This window comes from Phyllobates terribilis, unplaced genomic scaffold (assembly GCF_046119375.1).
Source record: "Phyllobates terribilis strain yellow unplaced genomic scaffold, ASM4611937v1 Scaffold_1__5_contigs__length_1240528914, whole genome shotgun sequence".
NCBI lineage: Eukaryota > Metazoa > Chordata > Amphibia > Anura > Dendrobatidae > Phyllobates > Phyllobates terribilis.
Window position 1 is genome coordinate 974,810,140 of NW_027362761.1, and position 19,607 is coordinate 974,829,746.

The window sequence follows — 19,607 nt, forward strand, 5'->3', positions numbered from 1 at the left end:
GAAATATTTGTCATTACAGCAAGGATTTAATAATTATAAACTATAAGTAACAAGAGCACCAGTGACAAAGAGATCAGAACTGCCATTGTTTGGTTACATCCAGATAAGCTGCGAAAATTCCATAGGGAATCCAAGGAGGAAATATCAGCACCAAATTGAACATATTACATTTTGGAAATGCTGCAACTTTACTGACAATTTGTAAAAAGTGATATTTGCATTGGAAATCTGCAGCAAAAAATTGCTGGACAATTCAAAGCTTAAAATTTCTCTGCAACAAATGGATGAGATTTGTCAGCTGTCACCCGAAAAATGCTGGAAATGTAACACACTGAATATTTTCTGTCCAAAAACTGCAGCGTATCTGACTCGTGTTCATACCCATATAGTCAACCCCAAGAGAAGCGTTGCACCCAGCGTCATGTGTTACACACGTCACACACTGCACATTCTACCTTTGTCCGACATTTGGGATATTCATGATCTCCGGGTAGCACTTTGAAAGAGATGGGTACGCGGTCTGCTCGTCTATTTGCACAAAATGCATCCCAAATGGCACGATGAACAGCGTTATATGTCACATCTAGTCCAGTGAGGGTCACAAAGGCCATAGGACGACAGCATAACTCCACTGGGAAATCCCACTGTGTGGGGCTCATTTTTGTGCTCGGTGCAAATACCTGAGAGATAAAGAAAGACAAAACCATCATTGTATTTTTAGGAAACATACAATAAATACATGAAACGTGCCAGGATTGTTGATGTTTGAGCAAAATATGAATGTTAAATGGTAAGAATGAAACATCGATAGAAGGGATTGTATCAAGTCTGGAAACTGTCCCCTATTGGGAATGGTACTCAGTAATTTCTAGAAGCCCTATGAAGAATGAATGGAGCGGTGGTGAGCATGCTTGACCTAGGCGCCTTTAAGAGGCGCACTGCGGAGCCCCCTTCTCAGGACTGGTGGGGGTACAAGCGGTCAGCCCCCTCCCTTCAGAAAGTTATTACTTTTCTTTTGAGAACTTGTAAACACGGGCATCACCCCTTTAAGTATAAAATATACGCCATACCTACATTTGCAGCAGAGATAAATACACTGCTACATATTCATCTATGCAATGACTGAAATCATTGAATAGTGACCCTAAAGGTCCATACATACCTAATGACCCCCGATCAGCTAGTTGTTTGCTGACCTGAAGTTATTTAATAGCCTCTTTATACAGGCCGACCCCACAACAGATACGCTAGGAACAATCTGTAATAGATGTAATAGACTGTCCTCCCACCTCTCCTCCTGCTTCCTCTTCGACTGTATCACTGAAACTGCCCTGACTAAAGTCACCAACGACCGACTAACCGCCAAATCCAAGCGACACTACTCTGTCCTTCTGGACGTGCCATCTGCCCTCGACACAGTGGACCATTCCCTCTTACTACAGACTCTCTCATTTCTCGGCATCACAGACTTGGCCCTATCTTGGATCTCTTCATACTTAACAGACATTCAGTGTCTCCCACTCACACAACACCTCCTCATCTCGCCCTCTATCTGTTGGCGTCCCCCAAGGTTCAGTTCTAGGACCCCTGCTCTTCTCCATCTACACCTTAGGCCTGGGACAGCTCATAGAGTCTCATGGCTTTCATTATCACCTCTAGGCTGATGACACACAGATCTACCTCTCTGAACACGATATCTCCTCCATACTAACCAAAATCCCACAATGTCTGCCCGCTATTTCATCCTTCTTCTCTGCTAGATTTCTAAAACTTAATATGGGTAAAACTGAATTCATCATCTTTCCCCCACCTCACTCAACCCCCCCAACAAACCTCGCCTATCCATCAAAATCAGTTGTTCACTCTTCCCAATTCCGCAAGCTCGCTGCCTCGGGGTAACCCTGGACTCTGACCTTTCCTTCAAACCACATATCCAAGCCCTTTTCACTTCCTGCCGACTCCAGCTCAAAAATATCTCCCGGATCCGCACGTTCCTCAGCAAAGACTCTGCAAAAACACTAGTGCATGCCCTCATCATCTGCCGCCTCGACTACTGCAACCTCCTGCTCTGTGGCCTCCCTTCCAATCTATCCTAAACTCTGCTGCCCGACTAATCCACCTGTCCCCCCGCTATTCCTCAGCCTCTCCTCTCTGTCAATCCCTACACTGGCTCCCCATTACCCAGAGACTCAAGTTCAAAACCCTAACCATGGCATACAAACCCATCCACAACCTGTCTCCTCCATATATCTCTGACCTAGTCTCCCGATACATATCTGCATGCAACCTCCAATCCTCACAAGATCTCCTTCTCTACTCCCCTCTTCCCACAATCGCATACAAGATTTCTCCTGTGCATCCCCCCTATTCTGGAACTCTCTACCCCAACACATCAGACTCTCACCTACAGTGGAAACCTTCAAAAGGAACCTGAAGACCCACCTCTCCCGACAAGCCTACAACCAAATACAAAAGACGTTGGGTTTGAGGGTTATGGAGAAAAGCAGAACTATGAGGGACAGGGGTAGCGCCCATACCAGGCCCCAGGGGGACTGCCACCTAAGGAGACCTCAGCATTATAAGTGTCACCCATGTCCTATAGTCACTGATCTTGGGGCCAGTAGCCTCCAGGTCCCCCTCTGATGTGATCATACAACCAGTTATGCCCATGCTGCCCTCAATCAGGCGAGATGATGAGCATTACACCTGATCCCTCACCCTGACGGCAGTCCCCATATCACACCCTGCCTCAGCACGCTGTATACCCCTGCAGCTGTGACGTCAGAGCTCCCCGCACTGGTCCTGTACAGCTGATCTCTGAGAAGGGAAGGACACATGTACGTACAGATGTGATGGGGCTGCGGTCACACACAGGCTGGGCCTCAGTACATGTCTGTCACCTCCCCGGGCCGGAGATCCTCAAGATACGACCACCCCGGATACACAACACTCAGCGGTCATTTGTCAGCCCCGGAACACAGAGCTGTCCCTGCTCAGTCAGCTGATGCCCCGCACAGCCTGCCGGGAATGTTCTACGAATCTGCCGTCGCCATCTTTATTTTGGGCACGCTAATGTATTTTCCACTGACGTATCGTTTTTAAAGCAGAGATAAGGATTTTCCTGAAAATGCAGTGGGTTTTCATTTATTTTTAAGAAAATGATCCATTATCTTCAGTAATCATGTGTCTTGTAGACATTTCCCTCTACTAAAATGTCCGGTTCAACCACTCTAATAATGGTCGCGCATTGATGAGGTAAAGGGGCGGGCGCATGCGCAGTGCGGGTGTCGGGGGAGCAGTGGCAGCCAGTGGTGGAGCCTGGCTGAGCTGGTTGGTTGCGGGCTGATGTGACACCTCTTTGCTGGGAGCCGCAGCCTGTGAACAGACTGACAGCATGGCTGCCAACGAGGATCAGGAGGTGAGTGGCTGAGCCTGTGCTTCCCTATCTGTACAGCTGTATGCTGAGGGGTCTGTATTACCAGGGGTAACTGATTACTGGGTCATAAGGCAGAGGGGAAAGGTGGCAGAGGAGCACGTGGAAGTGACACCAGCTAGAGCTGCTTATCCAAGACATGCGCCCCCTAGGGGTCTATCCTGTCACCTGTCTGGTGTCCTAGTGGACAGTCTCTTCTTCTGGCTAAGTATTCCTGACCTCAGGCCTCATTCAGACATCCAGGGGTCACATATATGGTCTATGGTGAGTTCACAGATAGATCACGTACCCATTATAGTCTATGGGGCAGTCGTGGACCGTGTGTCCATGCACCGGTGACACACGAGCCCTGTAACACTGATCCAGCGCACTGGCCCGACACAGGGACCATTTTAACGCATATGTGAACAAACGCCTTGACTCCTCAACCAATTTTCATTTCTGCCCTTTCCCTTTTTCCATCCCTTCCTCCAAGAGTCACAACCTTCTATTTTTCCATTGACAGTCATGTGAAGGCTTGATTATTTTTGTGGAACAAGTTGTAGTTTTGAATGACACTGTTCATTTTATCATATGATTCACCGGAAAGTGGGAAAAAGTGGGGTGAAATATTGGGGGGGGGGGGGAGTGACTCCGCCATTGTTTTTTGGGTTATTACTGTATTGTGCGGTAAATATCACCTGACCGCAGATCAGTACAATTATGGTTTGTGCCGCCACTTTCTGAGAGATGTTATGTTTTTATTTTTCCATTGATGAAAGTGTATGAGGGCTTATTTGTATTATTATTTATTATTAATATTGTATAACATTATTTATTATTCTTACTGACTCTTTTTTGAAGCAATTTTGGTGTACATACGATCTTGTAATCACTTCTTACTCCATTTTTTTATTTATATAAAGGAGCGGTGATTTTGATTTTCTCTTTGCAATACCAAATATGTTTATTTTATTGTCCTTCTGTTAATGGGGGGGACAAATTTGGCAATTCAAATTTTAGTAAAAATAAATATATATTATATAGAATTTTTTTTATTTAATTAATCACTTATACTATGTATTGCAATACCACAGTATTGCAGTATACAGTGAAAATGGAGGTCTTCTCAGCCTCTGGCTGGGCTTCACTTAAGTACCAGGATGGCAGCCACAGAGGCCTTTGACAGGCACCCAGCTGCCATGGTAAGTCGTTTGTGCTCCCGATCACTTCCTAGGGGCGCCAATGAGAGCCTGTTCTCGTGATCACATGGACATGTTCCATTTACAAACCTCCATCAGAGATAGACAGTGGTGTTTTAATGGTTAACAGCAGTGATCAGAGCTCATCTACCGCCACTGCTGTTGGACATATATACCAGCTATGTCATATAGCCAACCTCAGCCGTATGTGCATAGAGCTCAGCTCCGGAGCCCCCACCACAGGCACCCCACAATGACATACAGGTACATCAGTTTGCGTTAAGGGGTTAAAAGATGGGTATAGATGGAAAGAGCTTGTAAAAGCAACCAACCTATCACTTTACTTCTTATTAAAATTCTTCATATTTTCTCTCATAATTATAATTTTATTGTGCATTGTTTACTGCTCATCACCTAGGATACCGGCCACCGCTACAGTTTAGCTGGGGGAGGAGGGGGTGCTGCTGATATGAAGCTGCCTTATATAGTGACATTGGCAGCTGAGGCCGGCGGTGTAACAGTGACACTGGTATGAGCTGTCAGTCAAGCAGGAATGCAATGCTCCTCAGGAAGCCTGGAGGCAAAGGAGAGGTGAGCTGCTGAAAAGAAGTGACAGGACAGTACTTTTAAGAGGGTATCAAACTGTGGCAAGCAGAATGTATCGTTCTACCATCTGTGACAGTGCCATGTGCATGTACCCTCAGTTTGAGGCTTGGTTAAGAGAACATGTAGGACATGCAATGAAAGGAAAAAGAACCAAACTGTTATGTATAGACCTGAAAATGACATGAATGAGGTCGGCCTGTCCCCGCACAGGGATGACAGCGTGTACAGTGGCTCTTCATTGAATTTCGTGTCAGATAAAGAAATAACAGTGCATGCTTTGATATGCCATAGATGCTTTAGGTGGTAAAAGCCATTTTCCAATAATAAATATGAGCATATTGATAGGTTTTTCTTTTTTCTTTTTTCTTCTTTAAACGTTCATGTTCTTGTCCTATTTCAGATGGAGCTGGAAGCTCTCCGATCTATATATGAAGGAGATGATTGTTTTAAGGAGCTCGGACCTACAGCTTTTCAGTATCGGGTAATATGGCTCTTCATATTTTTATATCCATTAATTATTGCTTGATATATAAACCATTGCCAATAAAGCCCAAATTCTTTTTCAAGCTGTAGAAGAAAATCTTGATCTAGACTCTGGCTGTAATCGGAGGTCAGTGGGACCGCTGCCTCTGATGTCTACTAAAGCATGCTGGGTGGCGTGCACAAGATCCGCAGGGATCGTGCATTTATCTCATTCTAATGAGTAGGACAGATGCACTGATTGAGTGCATGAGCTCTGCCGATTACGCACGCGACCCGGCACGTATCAGTAGACGTTATGTCACAGGCCCCGCTCGCCTCCCATTGGAGAAGTGAATGGAGCAGGGATACCCTTTGCAACCTAGAGAGTAGGAATTATAGAGAACCAAAATTTGATAAATCTTTCTCTTTTACTGTTTTACAGGTTGGTGACATCGGGGACCAAAAAGCCTTTCTTGTTGAAATATCATGGCCAGAAACCTACCCTGAAAGTGCCCCCAATATATCTATGAATGCATTTTTTAATAATCAAATGTAAGTGCTGTATTATACATTTCAGATTGTTCTGGTATTTCTGTTCTTTTCATCCATTTTTATATCTTCTTTAGTTCTCCAGCTGTGAAACAATGCATCGTAAATAAGTTACAAGAGCAGGTGGAGGCAAATCTCGGTACATCAATGACTTATACCTTATTTGAATATGCCAAAGACAATAAGGAAGAATTAATGGAGAGCCATCAACCTTTCAGTAACAGTGTAGTAAGTATTATAGTCTTTTTTTTATTTGGGAAGTGACACAAGGAAATGAAGCGACCTGCAGAGTAGGTGATTACTTACTGACATCTTGACACGTATATCTATTTACCCCTCCCCCATGACAGCACACCTTGAGAGAGAGGATCCGCCCCACCAATGACAGGAAACCGTCTGAAATAAAAGGGCGGCACCTCTCCCTCGCTTCAGTTGGTTTCCTGTCCTTGATGGGGAACCTGTCGGGAAGAAAGAAGATTTACCTGGGGCTGTTCCGGTGTGGAAGAGCGGGCACTGGCCTGTGCATCGGGTTCAGTATCCCAGAAGCGCCGTCCGCAGCTTCCCCTGGGGTCTCTGTGCCGAGCGAGGCGCACGCGGTGAGGCAGGCTCTGTCCTCCCGGAGACCGCGGCGCCGTCCTCCCCCTGAAGTGTGGAACTCTTCCGGGTGTGACGCGCCTGACGTCATGGCGCAGGGCACGCTGGGAGCGGCGCGCTGGGTGACGTCAGGAGGCGGCGCCGATCCAAGATGGCGGCGCCCATCGGAGCGTTCCAGGCCGGTTTTTTTTCGACGGAGCTCCGGCCTGAGGAAGGGGGAGGGCCCACAGACCGGAGGAGGCTGGATGGCCCTATTTTTAAGGGGGGGGAGCTGTCCTGGAAGCGTGGTGCGCTTCTGAAACATGGCTGACCCGGATAGCCAGGAGCAGCAGCTTACCCCCCCCCCCCCCCCCAGCAACAGAAAAAGCAGAGGGATGCATTTCATACAGACAGCCGCTCGAGTAATCGTAGTGGCAGCCGCAGGAGTAAGGCTTCAAGTGCCTCAGGACCATCCAGAATGGAATCATCAGTTCCACGGCAGCCTCCGAATCCGGTACCCGTTTGTGACCTCCAGGGGTGAGTGAGCTTCGTGAATGTCACTGGTTAGTAATGGGAAGTCTCTTATGTGCTTCCTTTTTTAGGAGCCTAAGAAGTGTAGTGCCAAGCAAAAGCATAGAATGTGTGCCCTTTGCCAAGCTTCTCTCTCAGTAGAGTGGCAGAAACCACTTTGCCAGGGCTGTGTGACCAAAACCATAGCTGAGAATTCCCGGGATTTTGCTGCAAATTTAAAGTCCATAGTACATTCAGAAGTTCAGGGGTCCCTGAAAGGGTTCCTTAGAGGGAAGAAAAGACCCCTTAGAGAGGTTTCCTCCGTCTCTGATTCCTCCCAGTCCGAGGAGCAGTGGGATTCATCGTCCTCTTCCTCATCGGGGGGCGGTAGACCCTGCTTCCCCATTGAGAATACAGACAGACTGGTTAGGGCAGTAAGATCAACCATGGGTCTGGAGGAAGAGAGAGCATCTAAATCCCAGGAGGACATCATGTTTGCAGGCTTGGGAGAGAAGAAGAGACGCTCATTTCTGGTTAACAGTAAGATTCAGGGCCTCATTGACCGGGAGTGGAGGAGACCAGAGAGATCAGGGGCTTTACCCTCCTTCTCTAAAAGAAGGTACCCCTTCGAAGAGAAGGATGCGGAACCTTGAGATAAGATCCCCAAGGTGGACCGGACTGTGGCAAGGTAATCGAAAAGATCTTCCCTGCCCTTGGAGGACTCTGGCGTCCTAAAAGATGCCCTGGATAAAAGAGCTGACTCCTTCCTGCGCCACACGTGGGAGGCGGCGGCAGGAGGCCTAAAACCGGCGGTGGCTAGCACCTGTGTGGCGAGGTCCTTGATGGTGTGGCTCCACCAGCTGGAAGACCAGCTTAAAAATAAAAAGGTCTCCAGACAGGCAATACTTGCGGATCTACCTCTAATACAAACAGCATCAGCCTTCCTGGCCGACTCTTCAGCAGACTCGGTCAGACTGTCAGCTAGGGCAGCGGGACTATCCAATGCAGCCAGGCAGGCCTTGTGGCTCAAAGGTTGCCCAGGCGACCTACCTTCGAAACAGAAGCTGTGCTCCCTCCCGTGTGACGGTAGACTCCTGTTTGGCCAAAAGTTAGAAGACCTGTTGGAAAAAGCAGGCGATAAAACCAAAGGGTTCCCGGGATTTTCGGGGGAACCAAGAAGATTTAGTTTTCGGAGGAGAAAATTTAATCGGGGTCGTCCTCCGGGAGATGGGAAGCCAAGTCCAAAAAGGAATCGTGCTACATGTTTGGAGGACCATCCTCGAGTTCAAAGAGATCCTCCTAATGACGCCAGGCTGGAAGTGGGTGGAAGGCTTTCCCACTTTCTTCCAGCTGGGGACGCGATAACAACAAACCCCTGGATTCTGAAAATTATCAGTGGGGGCCTGAAGATCCGGTTCAGCCAGACCCCTGGCGGACCTTTGTGGTTACCCCCCTACGAAAGGTCCAGGAAGAACAGTTAGCCCTGGAAACAGAAGTGTTAGAGTTAGTAGGAAAGCAGGTGCTTCTCGAAGTACCAGCACCACAGAGAGGGAAGGGGTTCTATTCCCCACAATTCATGATAAAAAAAACAAACGGGTCCTTAAGGACTATCATCAACCTCAGGAGTCTGAACCAAGTAGTAGAAAACCAGACTTTCAAGATGGAGTCAGTAAGCTCGGCAGTGAAGCCCTTACATCGCAACTGCTTTATGGCTGTAATAGACTTGAAGGACGCATATTATCACTTCCCAATCTATCCGGAGTATCAGAAGTATCTGAGGGTAGCCCTGTTTATTCAGGGGAAGCTGAGGCATTTTCAGTTTGCTGCCCTACCCTTTGGCCCCTCCATTGCCCCGAGAATATTTACGAAATTAATAGCAGAAGTGACAGCCTTCCTACGGATCAAGAATGTAGTGATTGTGCCATATTTAGACGACTTCTTGATAATAGGGAAAACAGAAGCCCACTGCTCCAGTCAGCTCCTTGTGGTCACGGAAGTGTTGCATCAGCTGGGGTGGTTAGTGAATTTCCAAAAATCAAGACTAACCCCCTCCAGGACTCAGACCTTTCTGGGTCTAATCCTAGACTCTCTTCACCAAACCTGCTTCCTCCCAGAGGACAAAATCTGCAGGTTGATTGCATTAGTCTCGAAGGCCATTCAAGCTCCAGAGATGTCTCTGAGAGAGGCAATGTCGCTCCTGGGTTCTATGATGGCCTGTCTCCCAGCAGTAATGTGGGCCCAGGGGCATATGAGGCGGCTTCAGTGGAAGGTCCTGTCAGCACAGAGGTCCTGCAACGGGCATTTAGAAGGCAGGCTCTCTCCCCAGAAGTAGTAGATTCCCTTTCGTGGTGGACAGTCAGGGGAAATCTGACTGCAGGCATTCAGTGGTCTAGACCTGTAGATCGGGTAATTACGACCGACGCAAGCAGTTCCGGATGGGGGGGGTCATCTGGCAGAACTCTCAATACAGGGTCACTGGGCTTACCACGAGAGGGGAGCATCCTCAAACATAAAGGAGCTTTGGGCAGTAGAAATATCCCTCAGGGGCTTCCTCCCTCACATCCAAAGTCACCATGTCCAGGTCAGGTCCGACAACCGGACAGCAGTAGCCTATGTGAATCACCAGGGAGGGACAAGGTCACGCCCTCTGATGGTGGTGGCAGACAGGATCCTTCGTCTAGCAGAGCGAAACCTCCCATCCCTCAGCGCCCTTCACATAAAGGGGGTAGAAAACGTGAAAGCAGATTTTCTAAGCCACCATACCCTAAGAAAGGGGGAGTGGGGGTTAAACCCGGAGGTCTTCCATCAGATTGTCCAGTTATGGGGGCAGCCAAACATAGACCTGTTCACCACAAGGGCAAACAGGAAGGTGCAGAGATTTTGCTCCCTAAATCCGGCAGAAAATCCCCATGCCGTAGATGCCCTCCAGATTCCTTGGGGGTTCAGGAAGGCCTATGCCTTTCCGCCATTAGTGATGATTCCAGTAGTGGTGAGGAAGATCCGGGAGGAAGGCGCCAGGGTGATTTTGATAGCCCCTTTTTGGCCCAAGAGGCCTTGGTTCTCTCTGCTTCGGCTAATGTCGGTGTCAGATCTCTGGATTCTACCAGAGAGGCCGGACCTTCTCATGCAGGGACCAGTATTCCATGCCCAGGCCTTTCGGCATTGAATTTGAGAGGTCACTATTGAGTAGCAAGGGGTTTTCACCAGGCTTAGTTTCTACTTTATTGGGGAGCAGAAAACCAATTACAACTAAGATTTATAGCAGGGTTTGGGGTAAATTCCTAGAGTTTATAGATATCCCGCTATCGAGCAAACCTCCGATCAGAGGGATCCTGGAATTTCTGCAAAAGGGGCGGGACCTGGGTCTAGCTACAGGGACCCTTAAGGTTCAGGTTTCAGCTTTGGGAGCACTCTACAATTGTAATCTGGCTGGGAATAGGTGGATCTCGAGGTTTATCAAGTCCTGTGCCAGAGCAGGACCGGTTAGGTCCATGGGTGTTCCTCCTTGGGACCTGAATTTAGTCTTGAACGCTCTTACCAGTGAACCGTTCGAACCCCTACACAAGGTCTCTCCAAAAATTCTCACCCTTAAGACCATCCTCCTAGTGGCCTTAACGTCAGCCCGTAGGGTGGGTGATCTGCAGGCCCTCTCGGTTAATCCTCCTTACACACAAATCTTTGAGGATAGGGTCACCTTGCGGCCAGATCCAGCATACCTTCCCAAGGTGGTATCTAGATTTCACCTTAGTCAGGAGATTGTGCTACCCTCGTTCTGCAGCAATCCCAAGAACCCAGGGGAAGTCAGGTTCCATAGCCTAGATGTTAGGAGGTCCCTGCTACAGTACATTCACATGACTAGTCTGTGGAGGAAAGACTATTTTGTTCCTGGCCTTTCAGGGGTGTAGGAAAGGTCACGGGGTGTCCAAGGGTACCATCTCTAGGTGGCTCAGGGAGGCCATTTGCTTAGCCTATACGTCCACAGGGGTTCCAGCCCCAGACAATGTGAGGGCTTATTCCACCAGAGCCGTCGCAACCTCCTGGGCAGAGAGAGCAGGCGTCTCAATCGAGCAGATATGTAGGGCTGCTACTTGGTCTGCACCATCCACCTTCTTTAAGCACTATCGGTTGGATCTGTCCTCTTCTGATCTCACCTTTGGGAGAAGGGTACTTCAGGCGGTGGTCCCTCCCTAGGGTGCTCATAAATTCTCCAAAATTCTCTCAAGGTGTGCTGTCATGGGGAGGGGAAAACACCAAGGTTACTTGTTACTTACCGGTAGCCGGTTTTTCCTGAGCCCATAACAGCATCCGTAGTCCCCCCCCCCCCCCCCCTATTTTTTCTATGTTTCTCACACCCTGGTGTGCACTGTTTTGGTTGGTGTGTATATGTATATTGTGGTGTTGGTTATATGCCTAACCTGTTTAGGGAGGTCCTCTCAATTCTCTGTAAACAACTGAAGCGAGGGAGAGGTGCCGCCCTTTTATTTCAGACGGTTTCCTGTCCTTGGTGGGGCGTATCCTCTCTCAAGGTGTGCTGTCATGGGCTCAGGAAAAACCGGCTACCGGTAAGTAACCTTGGTGTTTTCCAACATCTTTGAACATTCTATGAAACTCTGGAACTTCTGATACACCAACGGATCAGTGTAATAAAAAATTAATAAAAATAATTATGGAAATCAACTTACAATTGGTCATAGGCAGCTGCCACTCCTCATTTTAGCTGACTTTCAATAGCAATACTCTTCAACCATCTGCTTCAGTCCATTTCTGGAACACCAGCTATTCAGACTCCATGTATTGAATATTAAGAATAAAAAATACATCTTGCGGAGGGCAGATGGCTCAGGGCAATGATTAATAAATGATTAAAAAATCTATAAAATGAACAGCAAGCAGGGCATGCTGTCATGATGGTTCTCCTGTGAGCGCGTGGCTGGTCTTCATAGGAAACCTTGATTTTTGCCTTATACTGCAAGCCCTCACAACACAACCCCATCAATCAAAAATTGAAAAAATTACGTATCTCTTAAAATGGCAACACAAGCAAAACTTTTTTTTTTTTTTACAAATTTCCGAATTTCTTTTTTGACACTTAAATACCAAAAAAAACAAACAAAAAAACTATGTATGTTTGGTATCACCATAATCATACCGACCCGGAGAATCAGATTGCCAAGTAATTTTTACTGCGTAGTGAATACGGTAAATAAACAACTCAGAAAGGAATTGTGGAATTCCGGTATACCACATGATAAAATGAATGATGTCATTCAAAAACACAAGCCCTCATATGACAATAATAAACTTACAGGTACATCTCACTAAATTAGAATATCATCAAAAAGTTAATTTATTTCAGTTCTTCAATACAAAAAGTGAAACTCATATATTTATATAGAGTCACTACAAACAGTGATATACTTCAAGTGTTTATTTTTCTTAATGTTGATGATTATGGCTGACAGCAAAACACAAAAGTCATTATCTCAGTAAATTAGAATACTTCATAACAACAGCTTGAAAAATGTTTTTAAAATCTGAAATGTTGTCCTACTGAAATGTATGTTCAGTAAATGCCCTCAATACTTGGTCGGGGCTCCTTTTGCATCATTAACTGCATCAATGCTGCGTGGCATGGAGGCGATCAGCCTGTGGCTCTGCTGAGGTGTTATGGAAGCCCAGGTTGCTTTGATAGCAGCCTTCAGCTCATCTGCATTGTTGGGTCTGGTGTCTCTCATCTTCCTGTTGACAATACCCCATAGATTCTCTATGGGGTTAAGGTCAGGCGAGTTTGCTGGCCAATCAAGCACAGTGATACTGTTGTTTTTAAACCAGGTATTTGGTACTTTTGGCAGTGTGGACAGGTGCCAAGTCCTGCTGGAGAATGAAATTTCCATCTCCAAAAAGGGAAGCATGAAGTGCTCTAAAATTTCCTGGTAGACGGCTGAGCTGACTTTGATCTTGATAAAACACAGTGGACCTACACCAGCAGATGATATGGCTCCCCAAACCATCACTGATTGTGGAAACTTCACACTAGACCTCAAGCAGCTTGGATTGTGGCCTCTCCTCTCTTCCTTCAGACTCTGGGACCTTGATTTCTAAATGAAAATTGGAACTCTGGGACCTTGTGGAGTGTGTCAATGACTGCCTTCTGGACATCTGTCAAGTCAGCAGTCTTCCCCATGATTGTTGAGCCTACTGAAACAGACTAAGGGACCCTTTTAAATGCTTAGGAAGCCTTTGCAGGTGTTTTTTGTTAATTATTCTAATTTACTGAGATAATGACTTTTGTGTTTTCATTGGCTGTAAGCCATAATCATCAACATTAACAGAAATAAAGACTTGAAATAGATCACTCTGTTTGTAATGACTCTATATAATATATGAGTTTCACTTTTTATATTGAAGAACGGAAATAAATTAACTTTTTGATGATATTCTAATTTAGTGAGATGCACCTGTATGTCTCTCGGAAGAAGAGGTGAAAACAAAAATGCAAAAAAAAGTCCAGAAAGTAGCCTTTTCGGGAATGTATTAAATGTATCCTTACTTAGGCTATCCCTGAGCATAAGAGAATTGCAGCATGTACTCTATAATGTGGGCACTCCCGCTTGTCCACTACAATGTGGAACAAAAAGACTGACTGTCAGGCTATGTGCCCACGTTGCGGAAATGAAGCAGAAAATTTCTGCTTCATTTCCGCATGTCCTCTCCCAGAAAAACGCATGCGGAATTCCGCACGCGTTTTTCACGCGTTTTCGACATGCGGAATTGCCTTGCGTTTTTTCATGCATTGTATAAGGCAATTCCGCATGCGGAAACGCAAAATTAATGAACATGCTGCGGATTTTTGAACGCAGCATAAGCGCTGCGGAAAAATCCGCAGCATGGGCATAGAACTTGTGGATTCTCATTGGGGACCATGGGGTGCGGATTAACAAGCGTTTACGCTGCGGAAAATCTGCATTAAAACGCTTGTAATCCGCAACGTGGGCACGCAGCCTCACTTCCAAATCAGAAAACGTCCTTTTATTGTGTGGATCCTTTTAAGAATCATTAACAGATCATCTCACACTACTTCTATTCTTAATATAGAGACGTTTTTGCAACCCTTTTTTTAAATCATGGGAGATTGCTTTAACTTTGATGTAAGGCACATTCTATATGAAAAATAAGTTTTTCTAAAAGGGCTTTAGTATCTGGAAAGGTATCATCCTTGCATCATTGAATTTATTATGGCCAATGTGATTTCAATTTTTTTTTTTTTCTGTTGGTGTTTTGCTCGATTTTTCTTACAAATATATTTGTATGTGCTTTTTGTTTTGTATTTTTCTGTTCTAGACATTAATTGGAAATGACTGCACACTAGAATCAACAAACACAACTCAATCTAGTAAGAAAAAAGACAAAAAAGAACAATTGACAAAAGCCCAAAAGAGGAAACTGGCAGATAAAACAGGTAAGTTGTAACGTAGATGTACATGAACACATGACCTCTGAGTGCTACAGTGTGACAGACAATTAATTTAGGGGTTTTTATACCTTCTCATCAAAACAGTGTATATGACCTTCACAACTAGGGTTATCCTGAAAACTGGCCTGGACACTGGGTCATGACATGATGGTACGACTAGGGCTTCCCCTCTACTGGTCTGACAGTGTGAGGGAAGATGATATGCATGTTAGGCATAGAGGAGCATGTACTTCTGTCAGCTGTTTAGCCCTTTTATACTGCATTTGTTTTGTACCTTTTAGGACCAAGCTATTTTTTTTTTCAGCCGATTCATCTTTGAGGGCTTATTTTTGAAAGATGAGTTGTATTATTCAATGTCACGATTAAATGGCAACTTATTCGGTAACTTTTTCTGGGGTAGAATTGAAAGGAATAACTATTTCACCTATTTTTTTTTTTTTATTATTTATTTATTTTTTTAAACTTTTGTTAAAATGACAAGTAACTTTATTCAGAGTGTTAGTAGGAATGTCATACTACCAAATAAATTCATTATGGAGTTGATTCGCACGTCCCAATTGATCGACCCCCCCCTTAGCTAATGGCATCCGTGGCCCTACTTTTGATTCACCGGACTGGCGCGACGGCATAGTTTTCGGCGTGATGCATATGTCATATGCATTGCGCTAGGGCGGCTAATCAAGAGCTGTGGATGCCATCTGGTAAGAGTGCTCCGAATCCTTTCCAGTGGTGGCCACATACCACTGTCGTGGCCGATAGACTGAGATGCGCGAATTGATTTGCTCCTTGTCTAGTACATTTTAGTCCTTTTGTGCATTAAAAACATATTTTACAAAAAAAAAAAAACAACACTTCTAGGTATCTGCATTCTTCAAGCAAAATATGTTGTTTTGTATGGAAGACAACTTATTTTTTAGTCTTATTTTTATCCTGTTGGAGGACTTCAACCTGTGATCGCTTCTATGCCTCTGTGTTATACATAATATTTCCATGTGTATGTGACTAGTGCTAAAGTGCCAGGAAGACTGAGGTGCATGTGGTGGACCAGCAGTTCTTTGTTAGCTCTCTGTGGCTATAGCCCCTGTGAAGGGCCGACAGAAGGGTCCCTTTCCCTCTACCAAACATTTTTAGATGTCATGGCCACTATTGACTAATGCATCTAATGAGTTAAATGATAGGAGACCAAATTCTTTATACCAGCTTTACAGCCACAATAAAACACTGTAAGGGGTGAAAAGCCATTCCACTAAGTCATTTGTTTTTATTCAGATTTTTAAGCACCTTGACTGTTTTACATTAAATGATTTACCATCCTGTAAGTTTTTTATTCTTAGGAAGCAACTTTCTTGTGAACACTTCTGCAGCTAAATACATCTGTCCATATGCATGGTTACAAAGTTATTGAGCTGTTATGAATACTGAAATATCTTCGCAGAGCTAATAAGAAACGCACAAATAATTCTTTCCTCTTACACCTTTTAGACCACAAGGGGGAGCTACCACGTGGATGGAATTGGGTTGATGTAATTAAGGTACATCTTGACCTTTTTGTAATGTTTGGGAAATAGTAAAATATATTCTTAGTTCTTATTTTATTGTTTTTCTCCTTTCTTTATCTTTGCTGGTAATGACACGGCGGGATCTGTGGTGTTGTACATTTTTCCAGCATGTAAGTATCAAGTTCATTAAAATTATTATGTAACGTTGAGGGCTATATGTGCACCTTAGAGTGAGAAGTATATGCAAGTTGAAGATAAAATTATCTCTAAAAGGCTTAAAGTTAAAAGGAAAATGGGCCTATGCAAATATTTGGGCACCCTGCATGGTTAGTACCTAGTAGCACCTCCTTTTGAAAGCATCACAGCTTGTAAACTCTTTTTGTAGCCAGCCGAGAGTCTTTCACTTCTTGTTTGAGGGTTTTTTTTTTTTTCCACGTTCATTGAATGCTAAAACTGACCTGCCATTATGATTCCCCAGGTCATTACGAGTTCGTAGATACCAAACATGTATAGATTCATGTTTATTTAAGTGATAAAAAAAAAAAAATATCACCCCCCCCCCCCAAAAAAAAAAAGTCACCATTTCCGAGACCCGTAGAGTCTCCATTTTTCGAGAGGGCTTATTTTATGCGCGCCGAGCTGGCCTTTTTAATGATACCATTTGGGGTAGATATAATGTTTTGATCGCCCGTTATTGCATTTTATTGCAATGTTGCGGCAACCAAAAAAACGTAATTCTGGCAATTAGATTTTTTTCTCGTTACGCCGTTTACCGATCAGATTAATTATTTTTATATATTGATAGATCGGGCGATTCTGAACGCAGCGATACCAAATATATGTATATGTGATTTTATATTGTTTTATTTTGAATGGGGAGAAAAGGGGGTGATTTAAAATTTTTATATATATATTTTTAAAAACTTTTTTTTTTTTTTTACTTTACACATACTTCAATAGTCTCTATGGGAGTCTAGAAGCTGCGATTGTCTGATCAACTGTGTGTAGCAGAAATGCTCACTGGCTATGAGCACCGACCGCTGGGCGGCCGTCATAGCCTCCCGACAATGGCAGCCGCAGGGGTCTCCTGCAGACCCCGGGCTGTCATGCCAACCCATCGGCGACCCGTGGTCATGTGACACGGGCGATTCCACCGGTGGCTGTTAGGGGCACATGACAGCTGATCAGATCAGCTGTCATGTCCCCAGAAAGGTGCTGGCTCAGCGCCGAAGCCCGCACCAGAGGGAGAGACCCGACATGTACGGCACATGTTGGAAAGGGGTTAAATAATTTTTCTTAGGGGAAAATTTTTACATATATGGGGAGACCAATATAAAATTAAGCAAAAGATGTAGTGCAATATACATACTAATAATAACATTTTGAGTAGAATAAAGAAACAAGAACCAAAAAAAGAAAGGAATGAGGGAAATGTTGTGAGGCAGATGAGAAAGGGGAAATGTAAAAGAATAAAACGAAAAAGGAAATGAAATTGGATGGAAAAGGTAAAAGGGGGATTGCCTATATAATCCAAGGATAAAGAAGGGAAGATTAAACCATGGAAAAGATTGGGAAGGAGGATAAATGTAGGGGGGCGGAGAACGATATAGACAAATCCCTTATATGAAAAGACCCCACACATGAATAATGTCAGGATGCTTTCCTGATGGCAGGCACAGAATTGATGGTAGCACTCACATATTCTCTTCTGGAAAATCATTATTTCTGATGTCCCAAACAGTCTGAAGGGGGCTTCACAAGAAAATTAACCTTACTGTAGGTTCTGGCTATTATCCCAAGTCATGTGACAAGGCTCGTTAAAGGGTCGATATTGACTTTTAGGATTGCTACTTCCTATAGGTAGCACTAGAGTTCTAGTGCTCTTCCTCTCTGAAGAGACAATTTGCCTGTGAGGGGTACATGGCACAAGTCTTCCACATAATACATTTCTAGGTAAAACTACTAGGGTTTTAAAATTGAGACTAGACGGCATCCCTAGAAAAGATTAGTATTCTGCAGGGGAACTTTTTTTTTTTTTTTTTATTCAAACCTGTGTAGGATATTTCCTGCTCAGCTTTTCTATGCTGGTTTTTGCCCTTTTTATGTAAGATTTCCTAACTAGTTCTGTATTTTATATTCCAGCTGTCTAAAACTGGCTCCACTGAGGATGACTAGACGTCATGAAGAGTCTTTTTAATAACATGCTACGTGACTGCAGGTCGTCATCTCCACAGTTTTTTTTTTTCTTATATTACTTTGGTAATTTATTATAAGAGTCACATTTTATAAGAGAAGCCCCTTTTGTAGGCTTCCTGTTTAATAAAGATGTGCTGTGTTCTTGTATTTTATTCAGACAAGTCTATTTGCTCATTTTAGGAGTTTTTGAAGATAAACTGAATGATGTGTGAGAGATTAATGAAAGATGTGGAATAGGTAGTCCTACTAAGAGGAATCTGTCACCAAGTTCATCTGCTTGTGTTTTCATCAAATCCCTAGTTATTTTCTGCCGTGTTGTAGTCCTCTCCAGTATGTGTGTGCCCTGCTGAATCCCTGATATTCATGGCTCCCCTGCACATCTGTCACTCATAGACTACTATTGTCCTATGCATGGTAAAGGCAGGAAGCTGTCAGTCAACGCCAAATAGGTGTGGAGTCCCGCAGCTTAGGAATAGCAGCAGAGCTGGGGATTTCATCACTGTCTGACAGTGGTGCAGCGCTAAAATCAGGGCCTTTGTCACTACTTTACGCAGCCCTTAGGACATCGTGATTTTTCTCGAATGTGAAAAAAAAAAAAAACAGACCAATTTTCATGAGTGTTTTTGGATCAGATTTTCATCACTGTTTGGTTAGTGTGTCATCAGTGATTTTCTTGTATAGAGAAAAAATAAACCACTGCACGCAGATGGCAATGTGTGCTGAATGTGGTTTATCACGGACCCATTGGCTCTTATGAGTGATTTTGATCCTTGACGAGACTTAAAAACTGTCTGCAAAAAAGCATGGACATGTGAGCAGACCCATAGACTAGAATCGATACATAAGGGCTACGAAAGAGAAATATAGCATAAGCCTAGCGCTGGATTATGGAATTATTATAGAATTCAGGATTGGTTTTTGCCCATAATGAAAAGGATTGTCTGGTTCAGACAGCTCTGTGTCATATGCTGTATTGATCGAGCGGCCCTCTAATAAGCAGAGCGCATGGGTCTCACTTTGGAGCACTGGGCAATGAAATGCATGGTTTCAGATGCGCAGTGTATGGTGATGTAGTAAGAATCAGCATTCAGGCTTCCTTGTGATTTGGTGTTTAATGAGCTTCA

General features: G+C 44.5%; 2 protein-coding genes across 2 annotated transcripts in view; one reads left to right on the top strand and one right to left on the bottom strand.

Moving 5' to 3' along the window:
- The window catches only part of TRAPPC11 (trafficking protein particle complex subunit 11), a 55,741-nt gene extending 52,704 nt beyond the window's left edge, over window positions 1-3,037 (bottom strand). The window contains exons 1-2 of the mRNA XM_073642812.1: window positions 2,846-3,037; window positions 456-680 (exon numbers count right to left, since the gene is read on the bottom strand). Coding sequence (XP_073498913.1) covers window positions 456-659 — 204 coding nt within the window. The 5' untranslated portion in view covers window positions 660-680; window positions 2,846-3,037. The remainder of the gene's footprint in view (window positions 1-455; window positions 681-2,845) is intronic.
- Window positions 3,038-3,246: 209 nt separating this feature from the next.
- Window positions 3,247-16,401, top strand: RWDD4 (RWD domain containing 4). Its single transcript, XM_073642817.1, has 6 exons — window positions 3,247-3,418; window positions 5,621-5,701; window positions 6,125-6,234; window positions 6,309-6,459; window positions 14,656-14,773; window positions 16,271-16,401. The coding sequence occupies exons 1-6, from the start codon at window positions 3,395-3,397 to the stop codon at window positions 16,354-16,356; spliced, it is 570 nt and encodes a 189-aa protein (XP_073498918.1). The 5' UTR covers window positions 3,247-3,394; the 3' UTR covers window positions 16,357-16,401.
- The last annotated feature ends 3,206 nt before the right edge of the window (window positions 16,402-19,607 follow it).